Consider the following 27,679-nt stretch of genomic DNA (forward strand, 5'->3'; position numbering starts at 1 on the left):
AAAAAATACATCTGTGTTGGGTTTTTTTTTCTGTTTTTGTGCAATATTCGCTCTTTCCACCCCGCCCTCGCCCTTGACGTAGTGTGTTCAAAGGATGCAGCATCCATCAGATTCCACACATAACATAATTTAAAACTACCCCAGTACTTGTCTGAGCTTTAATAATACGCTACAGTTGTAAAAAAAAAATAACGGCAGTGCTTTAAAAAGACAGTTGCTTCTCTTCTGCCAAGGCACACCTGCCTTTACTTCTTCACATAAAGTGCTGACTCTGCATTGTCAGAACTGTACATGAGCTGATATGAGCTGTAATGGCTGCCGGCTGATGTTTGCAGCCACTTCTTAACAGGAAGAGTGACACATTGGAGACACATCTGTGACTCCAGCTCTTACTCTACTCTCCTGTTTTGGATACATTTAGCATTACCTGTAATGCTGTTTTCTGACTCCTGATACATATGGAGGCGGGCACGACATGCTCATGGCAGGACGACCGAAAAGAGGCATTTAAGGGCGTTCATTACATGCAGTGCGCCAAAACACAAAAATCCACTATTGTCAGTGTTGCATAAGCACAGTACATATAAAACAATCACAACCTCGACGACGTGGATTCTAACCTTGCGCGTCCATTTTTTTTATGATTATTTATTTATTTTTTTGCAAAAAAAAAAAAAAAAAAACAGCCTAGAGACTCGCGATGCTGCCGGATGAGAGCTGCGGGATTCTGCAGTAAAGCAGGAGGGGCAGCTTAGCGCTCCCATTGGCCCGCGACCGCCATCACCGATGAGACGCTCGGAATTCTGATTGGCCCGCCGGTCGGCCGGTGGGCGGGCTCAGTCGACCCCTTTCCCTTCGCCCATTCGCTCAAGGAGGCGCTTCTTCCCCTGGCGGAGTGGAAGAAGGGAGTACTGCGGCAGCCGGCAGAGGCGCGGAGGAGCATCGAGTGCTTTTTGGGGAGGTAGCAGTGCGGCTCGCTCAGTTTTTTCCCTCTCTTGCCGGGTCCTTCTTACCGCAAGTATCACTGAGCAGAGGAAGGAGCGGGTCCCACGCGTGATGCTCCGCTTGAGACCGCCGCATTTCATCTGAATTAAAGGACGTCTTGCAGGAGATAGAGCGCAGCCTGACCTTTTGTCAAAGGTTTGAGCCACTCTTTATTCAAAGTATTTTTTTTCTTTCTTTTTTTTTGCATAAAATACAGACAGCTTCTCTTGTGTGCGTTGAACAAAAAAAAAAAACTGAACTGCGCTCATACTGTTCTGCTTTTCAAGGCGAGGCATTTATACACAGACATTTTCAACGTGAGGGACAGACACCTCTCAAGCGGCGCATCACCTGAGAGAAGAAGAAGAAGAGTAACTGCGCCAACATGGGGGTAAGAGCCACCATTTCTAACTTTCATAACTGCGTTGTAGCCCAGCAGAGGTGGCCTGATCGGCGGGAGGGGTTGTTCTCTCTTAACCTTCATTAGTATTAAATAATAACTGAGCCGTGATGTAATTTGGACATCCTGTGCAGCCGCCGTGTCTGATGACATTGACTCTAATGCGGAACAGTGTTTTGCCCTGCTCTCTCTCTATATATATACTGCGACAAACCGATGCAGCTAGAAGCTCCTGGCAGCCGCAGAGCCGCTCGGTTTGCGTTTCAGCCTCTGCATCAATTGATGCTGTTTTTACCTCAGTCTGGATCCCGTTCATTAAGGGTTCCGATGGGCTTGCATGAAGCAGAGGCGAAGAAAGGTTGTCTTGTTAAGGGTCTGATTTGCTGTGACCGTAACCTTGCCAGCCACAGTAGGCCCTAATCGGTTTATTCCTCCAGATTGCTCTTGTGCTGAGGGGCGGGCGGGGGGGTCAGTGAGGGAGGGCACGTGTATCTGCGTCCGTCACGGTTTAATAATGTTATATCCAGGTGTTAAATTCACACACTTATGCAACACTTTTATTTGTGATGATGGAGCACATTTATACCCCCCCTCTTCCTTCTAACCCCTCCTCTTGTCTCCGGATCGTATCCAGCTGCTTGTCCCTTTTTTGGAAGGCATTTAGCTCGGAGGACGCGTCATTTGCACTGGATGCTGTCAGCTGAAGAGCCGCGGCACCCTCAATGACCCGTGCGTCATAATGCGGTTACCGGGAATAAGTGCCTCGCCAGCTTATTTCTCCTTTAATTTGTGACATAACAGCAATAATCGCCAGCAATGGTCACACACTTGGGTGGCACAGATTAATGAAACGCCTTCTGTGCGCATCTGCAAAAAAAAAAAAAAAAAAAAAAAAAAAATCCCCATCTTGGTTAAACGTGTCATAACCGTCACGCCAGTGAATGAATCATGGGTATATCTGCGGAATTTGGTGGAAAATTACTAAGCTTGCATGTGACACAATAGCCCGTTTTGCGCATTTATTTATTTATTTATTTTTTCATTCTTTTTTTTTTTTTCCTACATCATCGATGCCAGATCTAATTGTTAAATCTGATGCAGCTGCGTGCGGGGCTGAACGATGCGGCGGCGTGACGCTGCAGGCGGATCTCGAAAAAGCGAATCCTCTGCGGGGGATTTGTGGGTCCGTGTGAATGTCTTTTCGTGTAAGATGTGCAGCATTTTGCGGCCACTGCGTCAAAAAAAAAGAGACAAAAGAACAGAAAGTGCTTGCGCGCGTACTGCGGCGCATGTGGGGAAGCTTGGCTTTGGATTTTGGTGGTGTGAAGGGGGAGCAGTTGTCCATTGGGGGCACGATGCGTCTCTCCAGGGGCTGAACCAGTAATTAGAAGGAGCGTTGATTTGTGAAGGATGCTGAGGTAACCGTGACGGCAGGGAAGACGACGTAGATCCGAAAATCCCATCGTTACGCCTGAATTTCCTGTTCCATTTCGCGCGTATCTCGTCTTTCCTTCCAGAATGTCCTCTTGGCGCACTGTGCAGCTGCTGTCCTTCCACAAGGCCGCAGGGGGCATCGCTTGCAACGCTGCTTTCTGCGTCAAACCATGGGCGGGGCTTCTGCCGTGGAAATTCCCTGCATAGAGCTGTGATAGGCTGGCACCAGGACACACGCACCAAAGAGACGGCATCGATGCTGTATAGGGAGAGAGGGGGAGAAAAAAAAAGCTTTAACATGTGTCAAGAACACAAGGAGAAATGAGACATGAAGCATATATAGATACTTCTAATTTTAGTAAGCATCCCTTTAGAAAAGGATTTGCACATGCGCACACACACCCACACCGCCTCCTTGTCTTGCAAGCGGCTCCCTTTCCGCCCTGCATTGATGCGGCTTTGCCTTCAAGAGCCTGAAACTGGCCACTGTAAAGCAGGAATGTAAAATGAGCATAGAGGGCCTCAACAGCTGCGTCGACTGCTGCCGTTCACCTTCAGACGCACCTTCGGATGCAGATGGTGGCGGTGATGGTGGTGGGGCGGGGGCACTGATGAGAGAACAGGAGGAAGGGCAGATAGGTGGTGGCTACAGTTTTGCAGGTGTAGCGATAAGGCGAGGAAGCAGGAGTTAAAGCCATGGCGGCCGAACAAAAGGGGGAGGGCTGCTTGACTGTATATCCTGTTACAGGATAATGACCCGAAGCTCAAATTACCGCGGCTCTTGTTGCCTCCTGCTGCGCCGTGTGTGGATTGGTTATCGGGGGGGGTAAAGGAGACAGATGGGTAGCAGGGGGTGGTGTGGGTGGTGAGGTTTGATGATCAAGGATAAGGAGGGGGAAAAAATAGGATGTAACAGTGTCAGGAGGTCAAGGTGCCTGAGAACGGCCTCTCCTAACATTGAGCCCTGTGTGATACTCGCCTCTCTAATTAACATAGGATGTAAAGGTTTCTAGGACAGCGTGTGCGTTCATATTTGCACCACTGAGGTGTGCGCAGGGATAGGAGACGTAAGGCTTTTCCTGAAGGCGATGAAGGAGCTGTGTGGCTGCTGCTGCTGCTGCTGCAGAGGCCCAGCCCTCCGTTTGGTGCAGAGTGCTGCACCTGCTGAATGATGCTCTGCGGTGGCTGATTTGTCCCTTACCACGCAGAAACCAGCAGCATTAAAGGTTCGTTTGGGATGTCTTCCCTTACATGTGTCCTGGGTTTCAGTCACGGCACAACGTCCTCTTCAAGCAACGTGACAGCTGCCGATCAATAAGAAGCAAAAAAAAAAGCCAAACGGGGAGAAAAGAGCTTCGGGAACATTCTGGTTTCTCTCATGCTTTAGAAACAAACCTGCAGTCAGACTAAAGGAGCTAAACCTCACTTTGGATTAAAGGAATCAGTTGTCCTAGATTAGAAGGTCATATATGTGCTTCATTACCTCAGCTACACCCTTGTTTAATACAAGCACCGATACAAATGAGGATGGACCCTGATGTTCATATGAATATGTTCTTTGCTCTCCTGCCCACTTCAGCCAGCTGGATTTTGGGATTTAACCACAATTAACCCTTAGATTAGCTGTTAAAAGAGATTTATCAAAATAATAAGATAGTTTATTAAAATAATGACTTCCTTTTTGACATTTTAAGTTGCGACTAACGTCATTACTACTTTAAGACTCTCCAAAATTATCGCTCTGATACTGTTAGGCAAGTCTATATTTGGTAATGTAATATGTCCTCCTAATTAAACCAATTTTACTGCTGATTGGTTGATCAGTACCTCGTTAGAAGTCCTCTTCTGGAAGCTTTGAATGGTGGGAAGCCATGTTGTATTAGAAGACATAGAGTCAAACAGTATCTCAAATACTGTACAGAAAATCCAGACTGGTTATTATAATATTTCTTTCCACAGTCACATTGTTGCCATAGTTAAACGTAGATCGATTGATTGGCCCTGGTTGACCTAGCCGCTAGTGTAAGAACCCTGAGGAGAACATACAGAACATTTTTATTTAGCTAGAGAAGCTGTACTTGACTCGGTCAGGAGGCCTGAATTGCCCTTTAAGATTTAGAATAAATATCTTTAGACTGATTGGACATTGAAATCAAATGAAAAAGGTGATATTGCCGAAACCTTGGTTGGGGATGAACCCGAACAGGCTCCAGGTCATTTCAACCATTTGCCAATTTATAGCCCTGTTTTGCCCACTTCCATTTCTTACCTTGAACATAAATATAGCATATCTGTATACTTCTCTTGTTTGTTGGGTATTTTTATGAAGTGTGGAGATAAATAATGACAAATTGGAACCCCTCGTCAAAATTCCCCTATAAGGGACTTCTTGCACAGAGATGTTGTTTATTAGAGACACATAACATTATTTCCATACAGTAAACACTAAATATATTATAGAAAATTCCTTTTAACATCGTCTGTCAAAGCCGGCACAAAATGTCCCAGAGGCGGGTTCATGGCAGCCAGTACTACATGTCCGACGGCAGATAGATGCTTTTCATACCTGAAAACCTCCACTACAAATGACCAAAAGTACAAACTGACCAGCAGTCATCCTAAAGGCATTTTTTTTGACTGGGTGGACATCTCCAAGCAGCCAGAACATACCAGCTTTCATCATCGACCTTCTCACGAATAAACGCCCATTTAGCCACCTCGTCCATGAGAGAAAGATCTGTACCTTAAAACTTAAACCCACCACCCACCGTCGTTATTCAAAGGACCGCTTCAGTAACTTGCAGGCGGCTTTTCCCGTAATGCGCAGAAGTGAATCCATTTTTCCTCTAAAGGTCAAGCTGTCTCTTTAAGACTACTAAATAGTGATTGATATGGCCAGAAGTTTCCAACTTAACATGCTGATGGTCTCCCATGAAGAGAGCTGTTTGGGAGGGGGGAGGCTGCCTGACTACAGCAACATGACTAATGCAAGGTGTTGTCCCGGAGATGCATGTGTCCCTCTGCGAGTAAATCGAGGCGCAACGGGTAACACTGCACAGACACAACGGACAGAGGTTGAGCGCTTGATGCGATTTGTGTTGATTTTTTTTCAATCGAGTTTGAAGATCAACAGTAAATAGCGAGAGTTTTCATTGAATTGTGAAATGTGTTTTGTCGTCTTATCCACTGGATGTTTCACATTCCGGCTTGTGTGGTGTGAATATCAGCCCCTTTAAAAGATACTGATCTTCACAGCTCAGTCAGTCTCATTGGTTACAGACAATCGCTTTCATAACTCAGCAGCACCATTCATTCAGTATCACGAATGAATGCTTTAAGAAAAGAGGATTTCGTACGTTGTTTTAGAATTACCATTTTATTAAATGAAAAACGTTAATTATACTTGAACTAGAGTTAAAGTGGACAAATCAAGTCTAACACAAGCCAGCGACCTGGCAGCAAATTCTACTACGAATCAACTAAGACAATATGAAACACTTATCTATAGACCGCTTATTAACGCACAGGTGGCAAACATTAAAGAAGTGGGCAAGTTTTATTCCTTAAAGAACGTAAAAGCAGTTTTACAGCTTCAATTTGGGTTTAACTCCACTTTAGTCTAAAAGAGAAATGGAAAAAAGAGGAAGAAACATTAAGTAGAGGATCCACTGAGAGCGAGGAGAAGCTGCCTGTTTGGCTCGGACCTGTGCTGACCGATCGTTGCTCACAGATCCACACAGATATGCGGTTCCCCATAGCTCGTGTCTTTGACTCCAAGACCCGTCTGGAAGAAGAGAAAAGCACCGCTTCAGTCGCCGCTGGAGGTCAGTTTAGGACAGCACCGCTGTCTCTTTTGCTCCGGCTTTGGATGTCTGCAGGGTTTCCACGTTGGATTTATAACCGGGTGACAGAGTAACCGAAAATGTAAAAAAAAAAAAAAACCCAAAACAAATAGAGTCTCTTGGAGCTTCACTAATAGAGAGCTTACCATGGCTTATGATACAACCACATATTTGTTGCATTCGTAGTCCTCAAAGGAAATTCTGTTCTAGACAAAGGTTTCCTCCAAGTTCTTCTGGACCTTCAGTTCTGCTTAAGTTCTTCAGAGACACTCTTGGTCCTGAACTTGCACTTCTGCTCCAACTAAGCCAAGGCCTGGTCAAACAATCAGAACCTGACTTTTGGTGTAAGTATTGCAAGTTGGTAGGGCAGCAAATGTTAAATGACATTATTTGGACTTCCTTTATGGCATCCTAACAAATAGAGAATATCAAGAATGACCATTGTCACAATAATGGTAAAATGATGAAAGGTCAAAACCAAGAGGTGTATGCTGCAACAGATGCATGTTTAAAACCTGATTTAAATTGGTATTTAGCCATTGTGGGCAGGAACATATATGTAACTCCTTTCTGCCACACTCTCTCTCAGGGTGTGGCACAATGTGCTGCTCCCCCACACAAGTCAAGAAAGCAAGACCTGCCATGCTAATCCAAACCAGTTGAAGTCCTGCACAGTTCTACTTGCCTGGCGTGACAAAGTCACGGCGTTACGCAGTCGTCGTCGCGGTTTTGCGTGGACCGATGGAGACGATGACTGGATACACAGATGGGTCGCAAGAACTAAAGTAGAAAGGACGGGATGAGAGGGGTCACGGCTTAAGAAGGGATTTTCAGTTTGGGTTGGGAGTGAACACAAGGCAGATGATTGAGAGCTAAAGAGAGTTAATCTCTCTTTGTGTTCGCAGGGTTTAGAGTTGAGATTTTTCTCTGTTTTTAGTAGGCGTCCGCATTCGTTTGCATTAAACATTTATCTGTCACGAATATTACTCTGTCAAATCAGCCAGATGTATGTCATTTGTTGTCTGTAAAGCTTGAGTAACAGAGTTAGTTTCCAATTTTCACATTCTTTATATGTAGAGAGATTGCTTGCCGTCTCTCCGGTTTCCAGAAATGTCCTGCTTTTGACCTCTTTTCTCTTTGTTGCAAGAAAAGAAAAAAAAAAAACAAATCCTGACAGTACTCTCGAGGCTGCCGTTACACAGCAACCAAACAAATATTTCACCAGCTTCTTTTTCAAAGCATCTTTATAGGAGCCATTGACTTTACCCAGCCTCAAGACAAGCACACATCTCTCAGGTAAATGTGAAGACTGAATTTATAGACCTGTTGTGTTTTTCCTGGATGTGCAAAGCAGAGACGGGGGAGAAGGAGAAGCACACAGTGGGGCTAATCCAGGGCTGTAATCAGAGCTCTTAATCCCAGCAGTCAGGTCCCTTGTTCTCCAGCCTCAGCCCCTCACTTCTTTGGCCCAGAGCCCTCCGTCCTGCTGCAGGAACCAGCAGATGGCCCAATGACCTCACAAGGTTGTGCAAAAGACACATCAGTGATAAACTAATGGCAGATTCATACTCCGCTGTTTTGTAATGCTACATATTCAGTCTAATAAGGGCAGAATTGATTTGGTGCTTCACTGTTTTTTCCTTAGACAGTTCACAGAAAGGACAGGGTCAACCGAGTAACACGAGCTCTAAGGGTACACTGGTAACTTTGCCATTTATAATTAACAGGGCTCCGACAAACAAACCTATAAGCCTTGACTTAAAGCACTCCGCATACTCACTCATATGATTAATAATAACAAAATGTCTCTTTAGGACTCTCTAGGTTGTTGTTCTATTACCTCATCAGCACGTATTAAAAATAAACGCGGTCTTAGAGATGTAAATGTGCTCTTTCGAGTCGGAGTGTCTCAGCTTTATGCATATTTTAGCCCAGCAGTGACGCGGACCGGAGGTCGAGGTCCTTCACATTCCCCCTGGTTAGAACAAAGTGAAGCGATGACCCAGATTGGATCAAATGTCCACCTCTAGTTACCTTTCAAGACGCTCAGAGCCACGTATCCAGTTATGTGCATCTGGTTTTAGGTTCGCACGTTCTGTTGCGTAGTCGCTCATGAAAAAACGACCCCTTTTAAAACGTAGGGAATGTATTCTGCATATTTCCTGTTAATTTATCTGCCGCCCATTGACTGACATTATGATGCTGGCCAGACGTTACAGGAACAGAGAAACAGAAGCGATTGTGACAGGAATGAGGGAAGTACGGCTAAAACATACAGTACCATGTAGGAGTATTTACACCTACTGAACTATATTTGCTTACTTTCATGTAACAAACACAATTTTTATTTGTGGTTGTCTTTGACTACATGTAGTCGGGGCTTTCAAGCAGAGAGTGACTGGTTTTCCTTTAATATGACGCTGTTGACTTCATGGGAGGAAGTGGCATTAAGGTTAAAAAAGGCCACAGAGAGCAAAACATTTGTGTGCAAGCGTCAGCGATCTAGTTCATACAGTGCCTCAAAAAAGATTCTCACGACCTACGGTAAACTTTTAAATGTATTGTATGAGGATTTTATGTGATAGATCAACAAAAAGTAGTGCAAAACTGGGAAGTTGACATGGAAGGACAGTTATACATGGCTTTCAAAATGCAACCAACAACATCCAGAAGTTACCATCTGTCTGTTGTTTATTCTCAGTATAATTGTGTCTATTTCCTGAAAGCCTCAGTGGTTTGAGAATATGAGTGAATAAGCAGCATCATCAGTACAATGTGGGGGAAAAACGTTCTGTTGAGAGAGACCAAAACTAAAATTATGTGCCAACATGCGTAAGTATTAGTGAGGGAAAACTACCACTGTATACCACGCTGAATATAACATCTATGATGTTAACAAGGTGGCAGGATCATGCTGTGGTGACACTTTTCTCCAGGAGGGACAAGGCAAGGAGTCTGGGTTTAGTTTCGGAGATGGATGGAGCAAATTATGGGCCAATCCTGGAAGAAACCTGTTAGAGGCTGCGGCACCAGCAGAGGTTCACAGTCAAGCAGGACAATGGCCCCTAAATGCATTTTCACGCATTAGAATGGCCTAGTCAAAGTCCAGATCCAAGCCCAACTGAGAAACATTTGTGTCAAACGCTCATACGCGCTCTTCAGCTGATAGAGCTAAGGCCTAGTGGGAGTGGTGGCCTGGTGGTTGCAGAACAGGGTTTTTGCATCCTGGAGAGGCCCCAGAGGTTGCCGGTTCAAAACTCAGCTTGTCTGGGTCCCTTAGCAAGACCCTTGATCACAGATTGCTGAGTGTTGGCAGTACACTGCGGCCTAAGGGATGGGTTAAACGCAGAGACCAATCTCGCCTCAGAGGGACAATAAAGAAAAATATTTCATTCTGTAAGGCAGAGGGATCAAAAAACATTCAGTTTGTAGATATGCAAAGCTGGTGGAGATAAAACATGACCGGCTTGCAGCTTTAGTTGCAGTTAAACGTAGTTCTACACAGTAATGGCATGGGGGAGGGGTGTAGGATAAATGCAACGTATCTTTACTCTACACTTTTTACATGTTTGATAGTAGACCATTTTTAAAAATGTATTGACTGGTTTGTAGTGGTCTATAACCTACAATCCCATTGAAATACATTGAGGTTTTTAATGGGAAGGGACGATAAAACGTCCCTTCCCATTAAACGACCCATGAATGTGGGTAAACGCTGCTGGCTGCACAAGAAGAAAAGATAAATTATGCTGTCTGTATTTTTCCAGCCAGATGCCACTTCCTCTCATGAGGTCGACATTGAAACTGAATGTGTCCACAGGGGCGTGCTTAGAGTGGTGCAAAGCCATTTCTGTTTCGCTGTTTCCCTTTTTTCGGTTAAGCCTATAATCAGTTTGCAAGCTCCAACCTGAGGTCATAAACATGCTTGACATGATTGTGCCACACCTAACCTGAGCATGAGTACCCAGTGTGCACCAAAGACCGACTTCACCTCAGTGCCATGTGTATCAGTGAGCCCTGCTTCACTGTTAAAGATAGAGGTAAAGACATTAAGAAAAATACATGGAAATAAGAGTTTTTGTAAGATATGAAGCAACTATGGACATTTCTTTGTCATATTATTGTACCGTACCATGACAAGGGGCCTGTTTCTACGCCCACCGCATCTTCCTCTTTCCTCTTCCCGCTGCCGCAGTGCGCGGCGCTGCAGCTGAAACCGACCGTAGCCAATTCAGTGACTCACCTCTGCTCACGCAGCCACATACAGACTTAAGCATATTAAAAAAATGCAAAACATCTTCTCGGAATCCATCGGTGGCCTGAGACAAACAACAGTGAATGCGGTGTCCGGTTACCGATGCATTAATTATTCCTCATCCTGGAGAACATCAGGGGAGCCTTGGCCACCGCTGAGCTTCGTCACCATGCGATGCCGCTCACCATGGTAACTTGCTCTCTGATCATGCTCGCTCATCAGTGTGTTTTTTTTTTTTTTTTCAGGCCTAGCCAAGGCAGAATAATTTAGGAATAAATTGACACCAAACATTGAAACAGCAGCTCAATCTAGTTATTGATGTTCTACGTGTGCTTTGTGTTTTTAATGGAGGTGCAGCAAGATTCCCCAGTAATGTGAGGGACAACATGTCCATCAGTCTGTTTCTCCTCTGTGCTTGTGGGAGTGGGGTGGGGGGGGTATGTAATTTCAGCCACAAGTCTCTGTTTCCTGCCTCAGGACAGAGGGGGCTCATTGAATTACTCAGAGTTGTTGAAGGCAGCTGGATGGCTGCACAGAAAAAACACAGGCAGGACAAGTGAGAATAGATCAACACAAAATATGGATAACAAGAAACGCATTCAGCTTTACAGCGATCCCGCCCTGGCCGACGTTTTCCCCCACTTTCTCAACGTTACATCCACAAGCTTCAATGTGTTTTAGTCAAATACAGAACAGTTGCACAGTGGGAAACTGGAAGGAAGATCATAAGTTGTGTTATTTTCGTTTTCTAAATGAAAAATAATAAAAATCAAACTGTTTGGCCTATGCGGAAAACACCACGTTGGGGAAAACTACGGCTGAACCCATCATTCCCGCAAGAAAAGATGGTGGAGGCAGCGTCATGCTGTGGGAAGCTGGTTAGAGATTGGGGGGGGGGGTAGAATCTGTCGACAAGACAACTATTAGTTTATGGACAAAAATCCCACGTGAAGTCATGTAGGAAAAGAAGGCGCACACTGCAAAAACGGATCTAAAAATAAGTAAAATGTCATTAAAGTTAGTGTACTTATCCTTGATTTGAGCAGGTAAAAAAGATTATCTGCCAATGGAATGAGTATTGTGAACCCTAAAATAAGATAATTAGACATCCTCCATTTGAAATAAGATGATTGAGATGAATTGTTCCTATTTTAAGTGCAAAAATCTTATTCCATTGGCAAATCATCTTATTTTCCTACTCAAATCAAGGACAAATACACAAATTTTAAGAAAATTTTACTTATTTCTAGTTCCGTTTTTGCAGTGCACTGGTCTGATGAGACCAAAGTGTAACTCATTGGCCTGCTTGTTTGTAGAGAAACGCTAAAACTACCTGAACACCATCGCTGGGGCAGGACATGGCGATGGTGGCGTCATGCTGTGGGGATTCTTTTCTGTAGCAGATTGCAAACTGGGAAGAGTTCATGGAAAATTGATGTAGCAAACAAGTGGAGATCCTGGAAAAAAACAAAACAGCTAGTGGGTGAAAAGACAGTCAGAGGCATACGGGGATGGCTTGAAATGTAATTTTCCCAGATGCCCTCCATCTAATCTAAAAACCAAAGCATCATTTTTCATAACCTTCCTTATTTTTCTCTACGTTTTGTTGGTGTAAAAAAAAAATAAATCTGAAAGAAGTGCCACAAAGTTTGTTGTTGTAACGTCCAAAAAAGAAAAAAGGTGAATACCTTTGCATACTTACACAGATGAGTTGTTATATAATGTTTATTGTTCATACTTTTGGAAATCATGAATCTGTTTCCTCTCTGGCAAGGAGACAGTCGGTATGCAATTACCGTACCCGGCGAGGATAAGCTGGCCGCGTTTCCTTTCACTGAGTCACGCTCAGAAATACGCTCTCATTCATATTTGTAAATAACGCCGTTAGACACGCTCGCACCTGAAGTGAAAATAATATTTATCAGCAGCTCATGATGCTGAGATCTTTTCCGAGTGCTATCAGCGCGGGCCACAACATTACCGCTCAATGTCTAATTAGACGGCGGAAAGAAGGGCGACACCTAAGCCTCCTGGTGCCCCCCCACCCCCCACCCTGGCCCTTTCTCCTTTTCCACGTGCCTCGTCCTGTCTGTCATCCTCCTCCGTCACATTCGTCTCTCTCCCTTTCAAATTGCTTCTATTGTCCGGGCCTCCGCAGCTCGGCCAGCTCGTGTGACTTCCACGGCCTCATATCATCGCTCTGATCATATCCAGGAGCAGGATCGTCGTCTCTGAATGGACTGTTTATAATGTTCAGTCACTGTTTGTGGAAATAAAGGTTTATGAATGGTAAAAAAAAGGCTGAAAGTACAGAGGCCGAGCTCCCCGCCACTGCAGCTGAGGTCTCAAAGGCAGCGTGGCGTATATGAAATGACATATTGTGCAACGGCCCTGATCTCATTCAGTTAATATTGCTCATAAGTTATGACACACATGTACCTGTGTTATTGCACCTCCACCCCACCCCCCTTTTTTACTCACACACACCTATGACCCGTCTCAGTGGGGATCAGCAGTACTTTTCCACAACACCAGTCTCTCTCAGTGTGCAGCCTCTTCCCCACCAGGCCTGCCTGGACATGCTGCAGCGAGAGATTTGCTTACCTGCTTCTCTTGTTGCCGAATCCCGTGCGTTTGCATATGAGTGTGTGTGTGTGTGTGTGTGTGTGTGTGTGTGTGTGTGTGTGTGTGTGTGTGTGTGTGTGTGTGTGTGTGTGTGTGTGTGCGTGCACCTCTCGCAGCCAGGTCGAACTGCTCCCTCATGCTGACACGCTGCTCTCCGCCCAACAAGCTCAAGCCGGCAGTTTTATTGTTTTTTTTGCTCTCAGCTGGGAAGTGGTCGTTGAGCAACCCAAAGGCGACGCCTGATCAAGCGAGAGTTGCCGTGCGTGTCTGGTATCATCCAAACCGCTGTGCATGGGGAGCAAAACCACGAGAGGCGGGTTTATTCGGCACCAGAGGGAAAGAAACTGAATAACACAGAGGGCTCGATTTCACAAGGGGGCGGGTTTGCGCAACGGCGGCGCAATCACAATACAAATGGGAGATGCAGAGGCAAGTTTGTCTTTGTTCCCATCCAGGTGTGTTTGATTTGGTGCGGTTCGTTTGGGCAAGCCAGTCAACATAGGTGGAGAATTTGCGGTAATAGTTCATACAACCCCCCTTCTCCTTTATGTACATAATCCAAACCTACATAAAGAAAACACACTTTCAAGATTTGCCTTAAAGGACAAATCTGCCGTTTATATTCAATGTAAGTGACTTCCTAGATGTACCACCAGAGGGCGCCGGGTTAAATAACTTAAGAGCACTGTTCATCGAAATCAGCCATGTCAATGTAGACCTTAGACAAATTAAGTTTAAATTACTATTATTATTGTTGTTGTACTTAATAAATTGTGATTTATTAACTTTTCTTCAATTACAAAATACCTTGGTGACCAGATTTCTAAGGTGTGGTCCATGGAGACCCTCTCGTATTCCCTGGGGGCGGCAGTATCATCGCCTCTGGCCCTTGATGAGCCGTATTTGCATTGCTTTGACCCACAGGACAAGCTGAGCAAACCGGTTGAAAACGGAGAGGAATGGGCAGGGATGAATGAGCTCTGTTAATATTTAGGCCACTTTTACAGTAATTTTCCTCTCAAGCAGAAGAGTAACTTGTTTGTATTTCATTTCAAAGTGTTGACCTCATGGGAGGAGTAAGGTGGATAAATAGCACAGAGAGCAACACACTGTTCCGCAGTGTAGTTCATGTGCAAACAGCTGTGGTCCACCGCATGCAGTGGCCTGAAAAAGCTTCATATCACTTCAACTTTTAAATATCTCATACTTAATGTGGATTTGATGGGACAGATCAACAAATAAAGCAAATAACTGTGAGGTGAAAAGAAAATGAAACATGTTTTTCTCCATTTTTTTTTTTTTTTAAATAAAAAAATTGAAGAGGCTCCTGCTTAAATCTCATACCCTAAAACAAAATCCAGGAAAAAAAATCTATTTTTTTTGCAAAAAGCCATGCTTTTAACAGTTGCCTTCAGATGCTGCAGAAATAATAGATAAAGCTAAGCTGTGTTTAATTTAATCTCAGTATAAATCCAGCTGTTCCAGCCCCCAGATGTTCATTAGAGGACATTAGTGAACAAAGAGCATCATGAAAATCAAAAACTACACCAGACAGATCAGGGATTCAAAGCTTTTAAAACATAAAACAGATTTTTTTTTTTTTACATATGTGTGGTGGAAAATGATCACTTCACATCAAGCTGAACACATCTTTCTCCTTTTAAAACATGGCGGTGGCGGCATCACGTTGTGAGGATGCCTTTTTTCCCTCCAGCTGGTCAGACGTACAAACAAGGCAACCCTGGGTGAAAACCTGTTAACGGCTGCAAAAAGCCCAGAGCCTGAGGGTTTGTGTTCCAGCAGGACAACAAGCTATAAACCTACAGCCGGAGCTGCAATTAAATAGTTTAGATCAAAGCCTATTCATGTGTTCAGACCTAAATTCAAATGAGAATGTGGTGACTTAAAAATAATCGCAGTTTAAAGACGCTCTCCGTCCATTTCCCCGTTAGGCTTCAGCTGCAAAGCGTAACGAGCCACGATTTTAGTCTCTAGATATTCAAAGCTGTTGGAGACATACCTGAAACGAGCTGCAGCTTTAAAAAATTGTTAATTGCTAATTTGTGTTGGTCTACTATATAAAATCCTAATAAAAATGTTGATCTTTCTGGTTGTAGGTGTTATAAAGTTCTGTTCTAAATGTTAAAAGGTTGGAGTGGTAAGAACATTTTTGCAAAAAGCCATGGTTGGAACTTTGACTATTAGCACTTACTTTTAATTACCTTTAATTATACATTTTTATCTTTTTTATTTCATTGCTATTTTGTTAAATAGTTGTTGTTATTGTTTTTTGGTATCTCCATTTTATACTGCTTCTTGGCCAGACATTAAACATTAATGAGAAGCGGGTCTGAACTGACTCACCGGGGTAAACAAAGGTTTAATGAAAAACTTTCTGAGCTAACAATGGGCTGTAAACCAAAGCAGATGGAGAGGTACAAGGACGTTTGATGTGTCTGATGTGTGTCCTGTTGGGTGACTATTTTTTTTTCTTTCTTACTCATCTTGACAACAAAGTGTCGCGGCATATTGAATTATAAGCAGACGAGCTTTGATGACCGTGTAGCCTTGGATTCTACTCTGCCTTCCTCTGATATCCTCATGGCTTGTTGCTCTATAATTAAATGAAAAGGAGCCGGTTAAACCATTTGCTCTCTATTAGGTTGCGATGTGTCCATCTGGGCGTTATGTTTGTCGGAGCATTAGATCAGCGGATATCAGATGAGTCTGGTACAACACAGGTTAACACTCTGATCTGACAATACAGTGTACTTATAATAGCAGCATATTCTTGGGTTATACCTTGCTTTTTTATTTTAATCTATTACATTCCTCCCTAATTGAGAACACCCAACCTCTCAAGGCCACCTCGCAAGGCTACAACATTGTTTACGACGTATTTAAACTTGTAGATATATCAATTACCCCCAATTTCCAGTGCAGTCTGTGAACAATGGGTACTTCTAGGAAGACAGAGAACACCCCAAATGCAATGTGTCCAATTCTTTCAGTTTATTTGAGAGCAGCTGAAGTCAGGCACAAAGGCTGCCTCCTTAGTTTAGTCCGAGGGCATGTATAAAACATGTGTGTGTGTCTGTAGTATGGTCGTTCAGACAGTTACCGCGTTGCCACCACACAGGACAAAGCTGACCGATCCCCCAAGAAGAAGAAGGGGGCCAAGGACATGGATGACCTTAAAAAGGAAGTGCCCATTGTGAGTAAAACCCTCTCTATACCTCTTGATGTATTTTCTAACCAAACATGTTTTATATCAGTTCACTTTGCAGCCTGTTAAATGGGTGATTTAAAAAAAAAAAAAAAAGTCCTTTTAAACACCCCATGCCTTTGGTAAAGGAGAAATAAATAATTTTACACAAGGCAAAATGATTGGTTTTGTTTTGCCCATTAGAAGGGTTTGACTTTTTATCAGGATGCTGTGAGTTTGACTCCACATTCCAGCTCAAGAAACAGACATCAGGGCCGCCATACCTGGCTGCCCTGTGACTCTAATCTCTCAGGTGAACTGCATGCATGGAGTACTTTTATACATAATTTGTATTTTGTTACAATAGATTTTGTATAAATGCAGAAATGCTGTACATAGCATACAATTGTTGTCATTCAGGACATTTTCCACCCAATATTGCATGGATAAATGATATATGCAATATTTCTTGACACCACATTCTATTAACACGTGTGTTTTTTTGTTTCCTTTGTGTCCTTGTTTTGTTTTGTGTTGCTGTTTCTTTCCAGACGGAACATAAGATGTCCATTGAGGAAGTGTCCAGAAAATTCCAGACTGACATTGTCCAGGTGAGTTGTGTTTTCAGGCTCTACCACTAGGTGGCAGCAGACTGGTTTAAATCATATTCAAGGCCTGTTCAGCTCAGGTCCTGAGAACCTGAAGGCAAACTTAGAAATACAGGCGTGTAGACAGCAGGTCGTCATCTGCATAAATGACACATTAATTTAATTTTTTTATGAAGAATTTGCAGCCTTCTAATTCAAGGATTTAATTACTTCAACACATGCTTTAAAATGAGCATTGGGAGACTGAAAAAATGCAGCTTTTTAAAAATCTGCAGAGTGTCATGCATATATGTACAAGCGGCAATATGCATATACATCCCCAGTAATATGTGGTTCATTATCCTTTAGCAAGTTGCACCTTGATCACAAGCCTTCAATAAGCTTCTGTCAAAACCCCGGCTGGATAGTTGACCACTCTTCTTAGCATAAATAGTAGAGTTAATTTAAATTGGTTTGTTTCAAGGCACGGACATACATTTTATGGAAAGTCCACTTTCCAATAAGGCTAAAGTCTGGGCTGTGCCAGAAACATGATATCTGCATGCATTTCATTTAAAAGCCAGCTTTGACGTGGGTTTAGGACCTTTACTTGGCTGGGATATAAAAAATACTTCAGGGACCACAAAAGGCTGACGCTGATCAGTGAGTTCAACGGTCACGATAGAGGAAGGAAGCTTCAAAATGTAACCCTTAGAGCTCGACCGAAATGTGCAATTGGACAAGCAAAATGGAGAAATGTTTTTTTTATCATCTTATGGGATGTTTTGCTCCACTCTTATTTATTTTTTTTACAAATGTTTTATGAATAAAATGAATTGAACTTGTTTGGCCACAATAACAAGAAAAATGTATAAAGGAGTGCTGAGGTTGTTTTCAGACCTAAGCATGGTGGTGGTACCAGTATGTTGTTTAGCCGCTGTCACAAATGATGCTTTGCACAAAGCGGATAGGGTAATCTAAATTCTTCAGCTTCATCTCAGCTCCTGTAACCTTTTTGCTTCTGTAATAGTGCTGATGTTAATCCTGTTTATGGAGCATCCTCAAAAAGCCAGGCAAAGAAAGCAAATTAATTATTAATATCCATTTCTACCAAGACATAATCCAGCCAGAATTGTGTCAGAAGCTCATTGATGGATTAAAAAAAACTGTGTGGTTTCTCTGCAACTTGCTAAAAGGCTTCTATTCAAATCTAACAGTTTGGGTAAATGTATGCATTTGAGCCTGTATGCGTAATTTATAGCCTGTGTGAATCAACAATAAATACAAATTTGTGGATCAAATTCTTGCGATAAAATTACTGTTATTGTGCGTTATTATCAGTTCCCCCTGAACAACAAATAGTAATAGGACATAAAATGAAACTGACATCTAATCGCTGTTGATGTTAAGGTTTCTCCGTCCTCCCTCCTCTGCCCAGGGACTGACCAATGCCAAGGCAGCAGAGTTTCTGATCCGAGATGGTCCCAACGCTCTCACCCCTCCGCCCACCACCCCGGAGTGGGTCAAGTTCTGTCGCCAGCTGTTTGGTGGCTTCTCCATCCTGCTGTGGATCGGCGCCATTCTCTGCTTTCTAGCCTACGCCATCCAGGCAGCCACAGAGGACGACCCAGCAGGCGACAATGTGAGCGAAACCCACGTCAGGTTTCACGTCAGCGCATCCGCCCCACTCAGGACTCTGAGAAATAATAAGAATAAACCCTCAGCAAACTGATTTAGGGGTGTCCTGCGCTGTGGCTTTGCTCTTCACACCTGTACAGATGTTTTACTGTTTCTCTGTCTCTTCTCCGCCACAGTTGTACCTCGGTATTGTGCTCACAGCTGTGGTCGTCATCACTGGTTGCTTCTCGTACTTCCAAGAGGCCAAGAGCTCCAAAATCATGGAGTCTTTTAAGAACATGGTGCCACAGGTAAGCGTGCTCACTAAATCTAGGGAATACCATCATTTAAAATGTTCTTCTGAAATTCAGGAAAATATATCGCATTAATGTAACAGCAGCAAAAATGGTTGTATTTACAGAGTAACTTAAAATAAAACTGAACAAGAAGCTGGTGGATAAAAAAATAATCAAAGGTTTCTGAAAAAAATGGCTTTTTACATTTATTTATATTCAAATAACAAACCCTTTATCTTCTTTTTATTAAATGACAAGATGAATATTTGTCAAACCTATTCTTACTTTTCAGCGACTTGTTGTGAATCCAGAGTTATTCAAAACAAGAAAGGACAATTTCCTTGCTTTTTGGTCTCAGAGCCATCAGAGTTTTAAACTGGACCTGAGGTTCTTAAAAGAGCTTTAGTTTAGTTCCCATCAATTCTCCAGCTTTCCTTTCCCTCCAGATGAAAAGTATCCTCACAGCATGATGCTGTAATGCAGTACAACTGAATGTGAAATGTGTATCTAGAAATATAATATTAATAATAATATTAATAATAATATTAATAATAACAATAATAATAATAATAATAATAATAATAATAATAATAATAATAATAATACATTTAATTTATACTGCACTTTCCATCAAAAGATCTCAAAGTACTACAGGTAAAAAAGAAAAAAGCATAAAAAACTTATATATATGGAGTATGTGCTTATAAAAACCTTTGAACTCATATCATGAATTGTTGTTAAAAACAATCTGGCACATAGAAAACCTTATTGTGCTGCAGGTCTCAGTAAAAGTTTTGTTTGGCCCTCCCGTTATGGTGTAACTGCACAGATACAATGCACTCAAGACAGTATTTAGATAATTAAAGAAGCAGTGTATTAATATTATTGTTTTTTTTCTAACCCGGGTGCCTGCAGCAAGCGCTGGTGATCCGTGAGGGTGAGAAGGTGCAGATCAACGCTGAAGAAGTGGTGGCCGGAGATCTGATTGAAGTGAAGGGAGGAGACAGGATCCCTGCCGACATCAGGGTGGTTTCTGCTCATGGCTGCAAGGTACAAACAAGAGGGAGAACGTTTAGGCTGGAAATTATGTACTTTATTCTAGAGCTTTTTAATAAAACAGGGTTTGTTTGTATTGGTTTAACTTGCATGCTGTCTTTTAGAGAACCTTATATGAATTTACTCTGATGTGTGCGTGTAGAAAGGCCAAACAAATTCTGGTTCTTGTCTCATAAAGTTGCCTGTCTTGTATTTTTGTGCCATCCAACAGGTGGATAACTCGTCCTTGACGGGAGAATCAGAACCACAAAGCAGGTCACCTGACAACACCCATGACAATCCCCTGGAGACCCGCAACGTTGCTTTCTTCTCCACCAACTGTGTGGAAGGTACTGGCGGTGTGGTGTGAAGTGAATAATCAAGTATAAATTATGTTATTCTGTGAATATATAGCGGCCTCCACAATTATTTTTGGCTGTGGCGTAATCTCATACTAAAACATCTTTTATTTGACTACATTTTGTCCCTGACGGAAATAACAAATCCCGTTATAAGAAATAATGAATAAATTCATGTAATTGTACTTTTTTATTTTACTTTTCAAGCTGATAAAGGTATCAAGTGTAAACATGAAGGGTATACAGAAGACCTTCTACGGACTCTTTAAAATGGGAAAGACAGGACGACATGTTAATCAAACAAGACAGACATGTGTTGAGCTTTAAAATTAATTCAGTTGGCTGCAAGAAGATAGCTACTCACCTAAAATAGATCTACAGTCACATGAAAAATGTAGAAAGGTTTCAAACATGAGCCTCCAAAGTCTAATGTCTCTCTATATATATATCAAAAAAGATGCTGACAATTTAAAATCCCCTAAAAATGGAAAGTATTATGTACAACGCAAAGTTTTTGTGCTTTTGGTTTCCCTTATTTATTGTTTTAATTTAGATTTTATAGTGAATAGGATTCCAAAAATCATTTAATCCTTCTAATCACAATAGATAAATATGGAAAGCGATTTGGGTAAAAAAATGAAAACAGAAAATTAACTTAAAAAAAATTAGGAAATCGGATATTTGTCTATTTAATAACATAAACATAATAACATAAAAAAATTTACCAATAATTTACCAATCCAGTTCGTTTGCTAATTTTATCACATTATTATTATTATTGCTAATTTTTGCAAAAATATTGGACACCACTGGTTTAAAACAACTGGAACCAGTGAATATGAGTGGCATAGAAGGACCCAGGTTGATTTTTTTTTCACTATGCACAGTAGGGGGCATGGTAAGAGGAAAAAATATTTCACATAGTCTCCACTGTAACCATTTATTTCAAGGCTTTCGTACACGTCTCTACCAGGTGTGCCAGTAATTGTGAAGGAGGCAGTGCTTGGTTTAATAACTTAAAGAAAAGATGAAATTTCTCTAAATATGTATTAGGATGTTGTTGATTTTACTGTCTGTGTCGGATGCAGTGTACATCTTACTCAAATCAAATATATTAGGTGACATCAAATTCGTTCATGTCATTTTTGTTAAGTAAGTTATCCCTGATATGATTTCTCTCATCCACTGTGTGCATTTTATGGTTGCATGTCGCCCGGATTGACAAATTGTCTCACATTTCTGTAAATGTTGTGTTTTTCTTTTTCTTTTTTTATCTAATCAGGCACAGCGCGTGGAATCGTCATCTACACTGGAGATCGCACAGTCATGGGTCGCATTGCTACTCTGGCCTCTGGTTTGGACACCGGCAAAACGCCCATTGCCAAGGAGATCGAGCACTTCATCCAGATCATCACGGGCGTGGCCGTCTTCCTGGGCGTGACCTTTTTCATCCTGGCCATCGTCCTGGGTTACTCCTGGCTGGAGGCCGTCATCTTCCTTATTGGCATCATTGTGGCTAATGTGCCTGAGGGGCTGCTGGCCACAGTCACCGTAAGTGAACAGAGGTTTCCATATTAGCGCACTTTAGGAAAACATTTAGTTTTTTCCACATTGTGACTGTAGTATTTTCTTTTAATTAACCAAAAAACATAGCATGTAATGAGCTGTTTTCCCGATGTTACCTGTATTAACGTTGTAGGTCTGTATCTCTGCAGGTGTGTCTGACTCTGACCGCCAAGCGTATGGCGAAGAAGAACTGCCTGGTGAAGAACTTGGAGGCCGTGGAAACCTTGGGCTCGACCTCCACCATCTGCTCTGACAAGACGGGCACCCTGACCCAGAACAGGATGACCGTGGCCCACATGTGGTTCGACAACCAGATCCACGAGGCCGACACCACCGAGGATCAGTCAGGTCAGAGAGGGCACCGCGGCGCAGACGGTGCAGGGCCCCTGCAACACGCCGCGCCATGGATAACCGGACTCTTAACACGCTTCCCTCTGCTCCTTCCCTCAGGTGCTTCTTTTGACAAGAGCTCAGCGACGTGGCAGGCTCTGTCCCGTATCGCTGCTCTGTGCAACCGTGCGCAGTTCAAAGCCGGCCAGGACTCCATAGCCATCCTGAAGCGGGACGTGGCCGGAGACGCCTCCGAGTCGGCTCTGCTTAAGTGCATCGAGCTGTCCTGCGGCTCAGTCAGGGCGATGCGGGACAGGAACAAGAAGGTGGCTGAGATCCCCTTCAACTCCACCAACAAATACCAGGTGAGTGCTTTCCTTCCATGTATCAGCCTCCAGATGTGACTGGTCTCTATAAATTACTAGACGACTTTTACTGGCTTTGTTGTCAGTGTATTGCAAAAGTATCAAACTGCCGTTTATTTGTTTTATTGGGACTTTAAAGCAACATAAGGTAGTGGATAAATGTGAAGTGGCAGGAAAATGATAAGATAAGATAGTCTTTATTGATCTCACATTGAAGAAATTCACTTGTCACATCGGCTCAATAGTCAGTCAATAGTCAGGAGTAGGAAAGGGTGATGCAGGGTTTTCAACATTTTTCACAAATAAGAGTAAAAGAAAAAAGCATCTCCTGCATTTGTGTCCAGCCTCCCTGAGTCAACACTGTAGATCTTTCTACAGATGAATTTCTGTAGATGAATAAACTAAATGAAATTAAGATTGAGAGCCTCTTTGAACATACATTTTCAACCATTACAGCAGATTATGGCTGCTGTGGCTCGGTGACAAGAGCAACTGTCTTGCATTCCGAAAGTTGTGGGTTTGAATCCACCTGCCGCATGTCTCCATGCCCCTGGGCAAGGCGTTTTACCCTTTAAGTTGTAGTATAAAGTACTTTAAGTGATAGATTCAGGACTGGACTGGACCTAAGCTCTGGCTGTATGTTTAGGGCTTTTGTCCTGCCAGAAGGTGAACTTCCACCCCCGACTCAAGACCTTCAGAGCCTCTGGCAGGTTTTCTTCCGGGGTTCCCCGATATTTAGCTCCATCCATCTTTCCGTTGAACCTGATCAGCATCATTGTCCCTCCTGAAGATAAGCTTTCCCATGGAGTGACGTTTCCACCACCATGTTTCACCTGGGGGATGGTGTTTTCAGGTAGATGTGCAGGGTCAGATTGTTACAGCGCAGATTTAATTAAATTCAATTCAATTTTATTTATCTAGTCCCAATTCATGAAACATGTCATCTCAAGGCACTTTACAAAGTCAAATTCAATCATATTATACAGATTGGTGAAAAATGTCCTATATAAGGGAACCAGTTGATTGCATCAAAGTCCCCACAAGCAGCATTCACTCCTGGAGAAGCGTAGAGCTACAGGGAGAGTCGTCTGCATTGTCCATGGCTTTGCAGCAATCCCTCATACTGAGCAAGCATGAAGCGACAGTGGAAAGAAAAACCACCCATTAACGGGAAGGAAAACCTCCAGATCTTCTGTAAAAAACCTCTGAGCCCTTCAAAGAACAGCTACATTTATACTGAGGTTTAATCACACACAGTGAGACTCTTTAAACAAATATACAACTTCTGAAGGAGATTTATTCCTTTGGAGTTTTTATGTAAAAAAAAAACAAACAAAACTGTGAAAACCATAAATCAGTCACCTTCCGCTTCACAATTAGTCACCACTTTATGTTGGTCTGTCACATAAAATCCAAGTAAAATACGCTAAAGTTTGCATTTGCAACGCCACAAATTATGCAAAAAGTTCAATGGCACGAGGTGTTGATCTGAATCTTAATGTCTGTTCTCTCCGTGCAGTTATCAGTGCATGAAACAGAGGATCCCAACGACAACCGCTACCTGCTGGTGATGAAGGGAGCCCCTGAGAGGATCCTAGATCGCTGTACAACCATCATGATTCAGGGCAAAGAGCAGCCTATGGACGAGGAGCTGAAGGAGGCGTTCCAGAGCGCTTACATGGAGCTGGGAGGACTGGGAGAGCGAGTGCTGGGTGAGAATACGTACTGGTGAACGACGGTGTAGTGAGATGGTGCAGCAGGAGAAAATGTGTATTTTATTTTTACTAACATGGAGCATGTGCTGTCTTGTTGAAGATTCATGTAGCAGTAGAGGATTTTCCCTCCATTGCTACATATAGTAAAAAATAGGGCTGAACGATTTTGGAAAATAATCTAATTGCGATTTTTTTCTTAATATTGCGATTTATTGCGATTTTTTTTTTTCCAGTTTAATTTATCATGTCTTTTTAAATATATACAAACAACAAATCAATTTGTTTCCTCGCTGTGCAGATTAGTTGCTAAAAGACCTTTTAATGTTTCTTTATTAATCAGAATATTGTTCAAGAGAACAGCTTTTAGTTGATTTGGACATCAATCCTTGTTGAACATAAAGTGCAAAGTCCAACCAACAAGCAAGTCTATGTATTAAACTGATTGACCTGTACTTAATGCTATGTATGATTATATAAACTCTAAAACAAGTAATACAATTAGATTATCTCACTGCTGCAACTGTCTTCCCTTCCATGTGGAGGCAAACCCACTTTAAACATTTTACTGACACCTAATGGACGTGTCTAATTCCCTAATTGTTACATAGCCAAAAATTGCAGACTCTGCGATTTGGTTTTTTTAAATCACGATTATATTGAAAATGCGATTAATTGTTCAGCCCTAGTAAAAAATACTCAAAGCTTAGCTTACACTGTTACTGAAATTAGTGTTGAATCAAAAGTTTTTTTTCACTTAATGTTAGTCGGATTAAAAAAAAAAAAAAAAAAGACAGTGAGATGAAAGGATAAAAGGTTAACCTAGTTAAAACGAATATCTTTTGGCTTCGTCTTTCAGGTTTCTGTCACTATCTCCTGCCGGAGGACCAGTACCCCAAAGGTTTTGCCTTCGACACCGATGATGTTAACTTCCAGACAGAGAACCTCTGCTTCGTTGGCCTCATGTCCATGATCGACCCGCCTCGCGCCGCCGTGCCAGACGCCGTGGGAAAATGCCGATCCGCTGGTATCAAGGTGAGCTGCTCGATGCTTAAATCTCCACACTGTATAGATTTTAAAGACGGGCAGACGTTCTAATTCGTCCGTGTCGCAGGTCATTATGGTCACTGGTGACCACCCCATCACAGCCAAAGCCATCGCCAAGGGAGTGGGCATCATCTCGGAGGGAAACGAGACCGTGGAGGACATCGCGGCTCGTCTCAACATACCTGTCAGCCAGGTGAACCCGAGGGACGCCAAAGCCTGCGTGATTCACGGCTGCGACCTGAAGGACCTGTCCCAGGAACAGATGGACGACATCCTGAGGAATCACACAGAGATCGTGTTCGCTCGCACCTCCCCTCAGCAGAAGCTCATCATCGTGGAGGGATGCCAGAGACAGGTTGGGGACATTTTGACATTGTCTTTATAGAAGGGCTTTAAAAGCAAGCTTTTGCCCTCTCTGGAGTTACAGTCGTCTTTGCTAGACATGTGTTTCACCAGCAGGGGGCGCTAGATGTTCAGGAAATTGGCATCTTCTGGGCACGAGGGAAAATTGAAACATAAAAAGGCTTTTTTTTTATTTAATTTCAACTGAAATCGAGTCTGTAATTTGAAGAGGGTTTTCTGTTTTACATTAGGAAACAAATCCAGCCTGTCCAACGATTTGTTATTTATATTTCAGAAATAAGATATTTTTATTATCTACAGCATTAACTGTATTTCAGCTAATTGTTTGAGTCAGACGGTCTCTGAAATAAAACATAGTTTCTGTGTGGTTGGCCTTCTCAGCATCTCCCTTTTCTCCATCTCTCTCAGGGCGCCATTGTCGCTGTGACAGGTGACGGTGTGAACGACTCGCCTGCTCTGAAAAAGGCCGACATCGGTGTTGCCATGGGAATATCAGGCTCCGACGTGTCCAAACAGGCTGCAGACATGATCTTATTGGATGACAACTTTGCCTCTATTGTCACTGGAGTGGAAGAAGGTGGGAAGGCCCAGAGGGGAGAACTGGGAGAGATTAAATCGATAAAGTGTTGATGATAAGGTGTTGAAGTTGGCAGAGGGTGGAAAATTAGATTACAAGAAAAACAAACGATGACGGAAAATCTTAGATTAAAAAACATTGTTGGACACAAATTTTACTAATTTGGGTTATTAAGCCAACCCAGTATTGGCTCAATTATCAACCAATTATTCCTGGGCTGATTAACCAGAACATGGTTGGGTTATAAGTTTGACCCAGCAAACTATTTTAGGTTTAACCCCTAACATTAATAAACAAATATATCTTAAAGTGAATGATTATAATTTTACTTAAATTTTTTTTATTAAACAGACATACTCAGCATACAGTGCTTTCTAAATTATTCCTGTCAGCATTGACCTTAGTATCAAGCAATGCTAAGTGTTAGTTTAGCATCCTAGCATGTTTTATGTGTCCAGAGGTTCGTTATTAAGTATCGTCTAATGTGATTTTTCTATTTCTTCGCCATCAGGCCGTTTGATCTTTGATAACCTGAAGAAGTCCATCGCCTACACCTTGACTAGCAACATCCCGGAGATCACTCCCTTCCTGTTCTTCATCATAGCCAACATCCCCCTGCCCCTAGGAACCATCACCATCCTCTGCATCGATTTAGGAACGGACATGGTGAGAACCTACCGTTTGATTTCATGTACAGATACGTTCCAACAGCTGTGCAGACAAAAGTTAACATGTCGTCCTCTTTTGATAGGTTCCAGCTATTTCCTTGGCCTATGAAGCTGCAGAGAGCGACATCATGAAGCGTCAGCCCAGGAACCCCTTCAGGGACAAGCTTGTGAACGAGAGGCTCATCAGCATTGCTTACGGACAAATTGGTGCGTAAAAAAGACAAAGTGTGCTGAATATTTTGCAAAAGAGTTGTTTCATCTGAAGAAGCATGAACATCCTTTACCGATGATACCAAGATGATGTGTGTCGGTTAAAAATGAAGAGAGCTGAGAGCATGGTGTAACATATCACTCAGTTTACCTTAAAACCAGTGAAAAGTTGGAATAAATGTCAGTTAAATAACTCTTAATG

General features: G+C 42.6%; 1 protein-coding gene across 1 annotated transcript in view; it reads left to right on the forward strand.

Annotated features, from left to right (window-relative positions):
• Positions 1 to 880: 880 nt before the first annotated feature.
• Positions 881 to 27,679, forward strand: part of atp1a3b (ATPase Na+/K+ transporting subunit alpha 3b) — a 32,104-nt gene continuing 5,305 nt past the window's right edge. The window contains exons 1-17 of the mRNA XM_036135175.1: positions 881 to 1,140; positions 1,272 to 1,375; positions 16,641 to 16,754; positions 17,297 to 17,356; positions 18,771 to 18,974; positions 19,147 to 19,260; positions 20,161 to 20,295; positions 20,513 to 20,630; positions 21,922 to 22,190; positions 22,355 to 22,553; positions 22,656 to 22,900; positions 24,420 to 24,612; positions 25,472 to 25,647; positions 25,727 to 26,014; positions 26,431 to 26,599; positions 27,111 to 27,265; positions 27,351 to 27,474. Of these exons, the coding sequence (XP_035991068.1) occupies positions 1,370 to 1,375; positions 16,641 to 16,754; positions 17,297 to 17,356; positions 18,771 to 18,974; positions 19,147 to 19,260; positions 20,161 to 20,295; positions 20,513 to 20,630; positions 21,922 to 22,190; positions 22,355 to 22,553; positions 22,656 to 22,900; positions 24,420 to 24,612; positions 25,472 to 25,647; positions 25,727 to 26,014; positions 26,431 to 26,599; positions 27,111 to 27,265; positions 27,351 to 27,474 (2,569 nt within the window). The 5' untranslated portion in view covers positions 881 to 1,140; positions 1,272 to 1,369. The remainder of the gene's footprint in view (positions 1,141 to 1,271; positions 1,376 to 16,640; positions 16,755 to 17,296; positions 17,357 to 18,770; positions 18,975 to 19,146; positions 19,261 to 20,160; positions 20,296 to 20,512; positions 20,631 to 21,921; positions 22,191 to 22,354; positions 22,554 to 22,655; positions 22,901 to 24,419; positions 24,613 to 25,471; positions 25,648 to 25,726; positions 26,015 to 26,430; positions 26,600 to 27,110; positions 27,266 to 27,350; positions 27,475 to 27,679) is intronic.

The sequence above is a fragment of the Fundulus heteroclitus genome, chromosome 3 (assembly GCF_011125445.2).
Source record: "Fundulus heteroclitus isolate FHET01 chromosome 3, MU-UCD_Fhet_4.1, whole genome shotgun sequence".
NCBI classification, from domain to species: Eukaryota; Metazoa; Chordata; class Actinopteri; order Cyprinodontiformes; family Fundulidae; genus Fundulus; species Fundulus heteroclitus.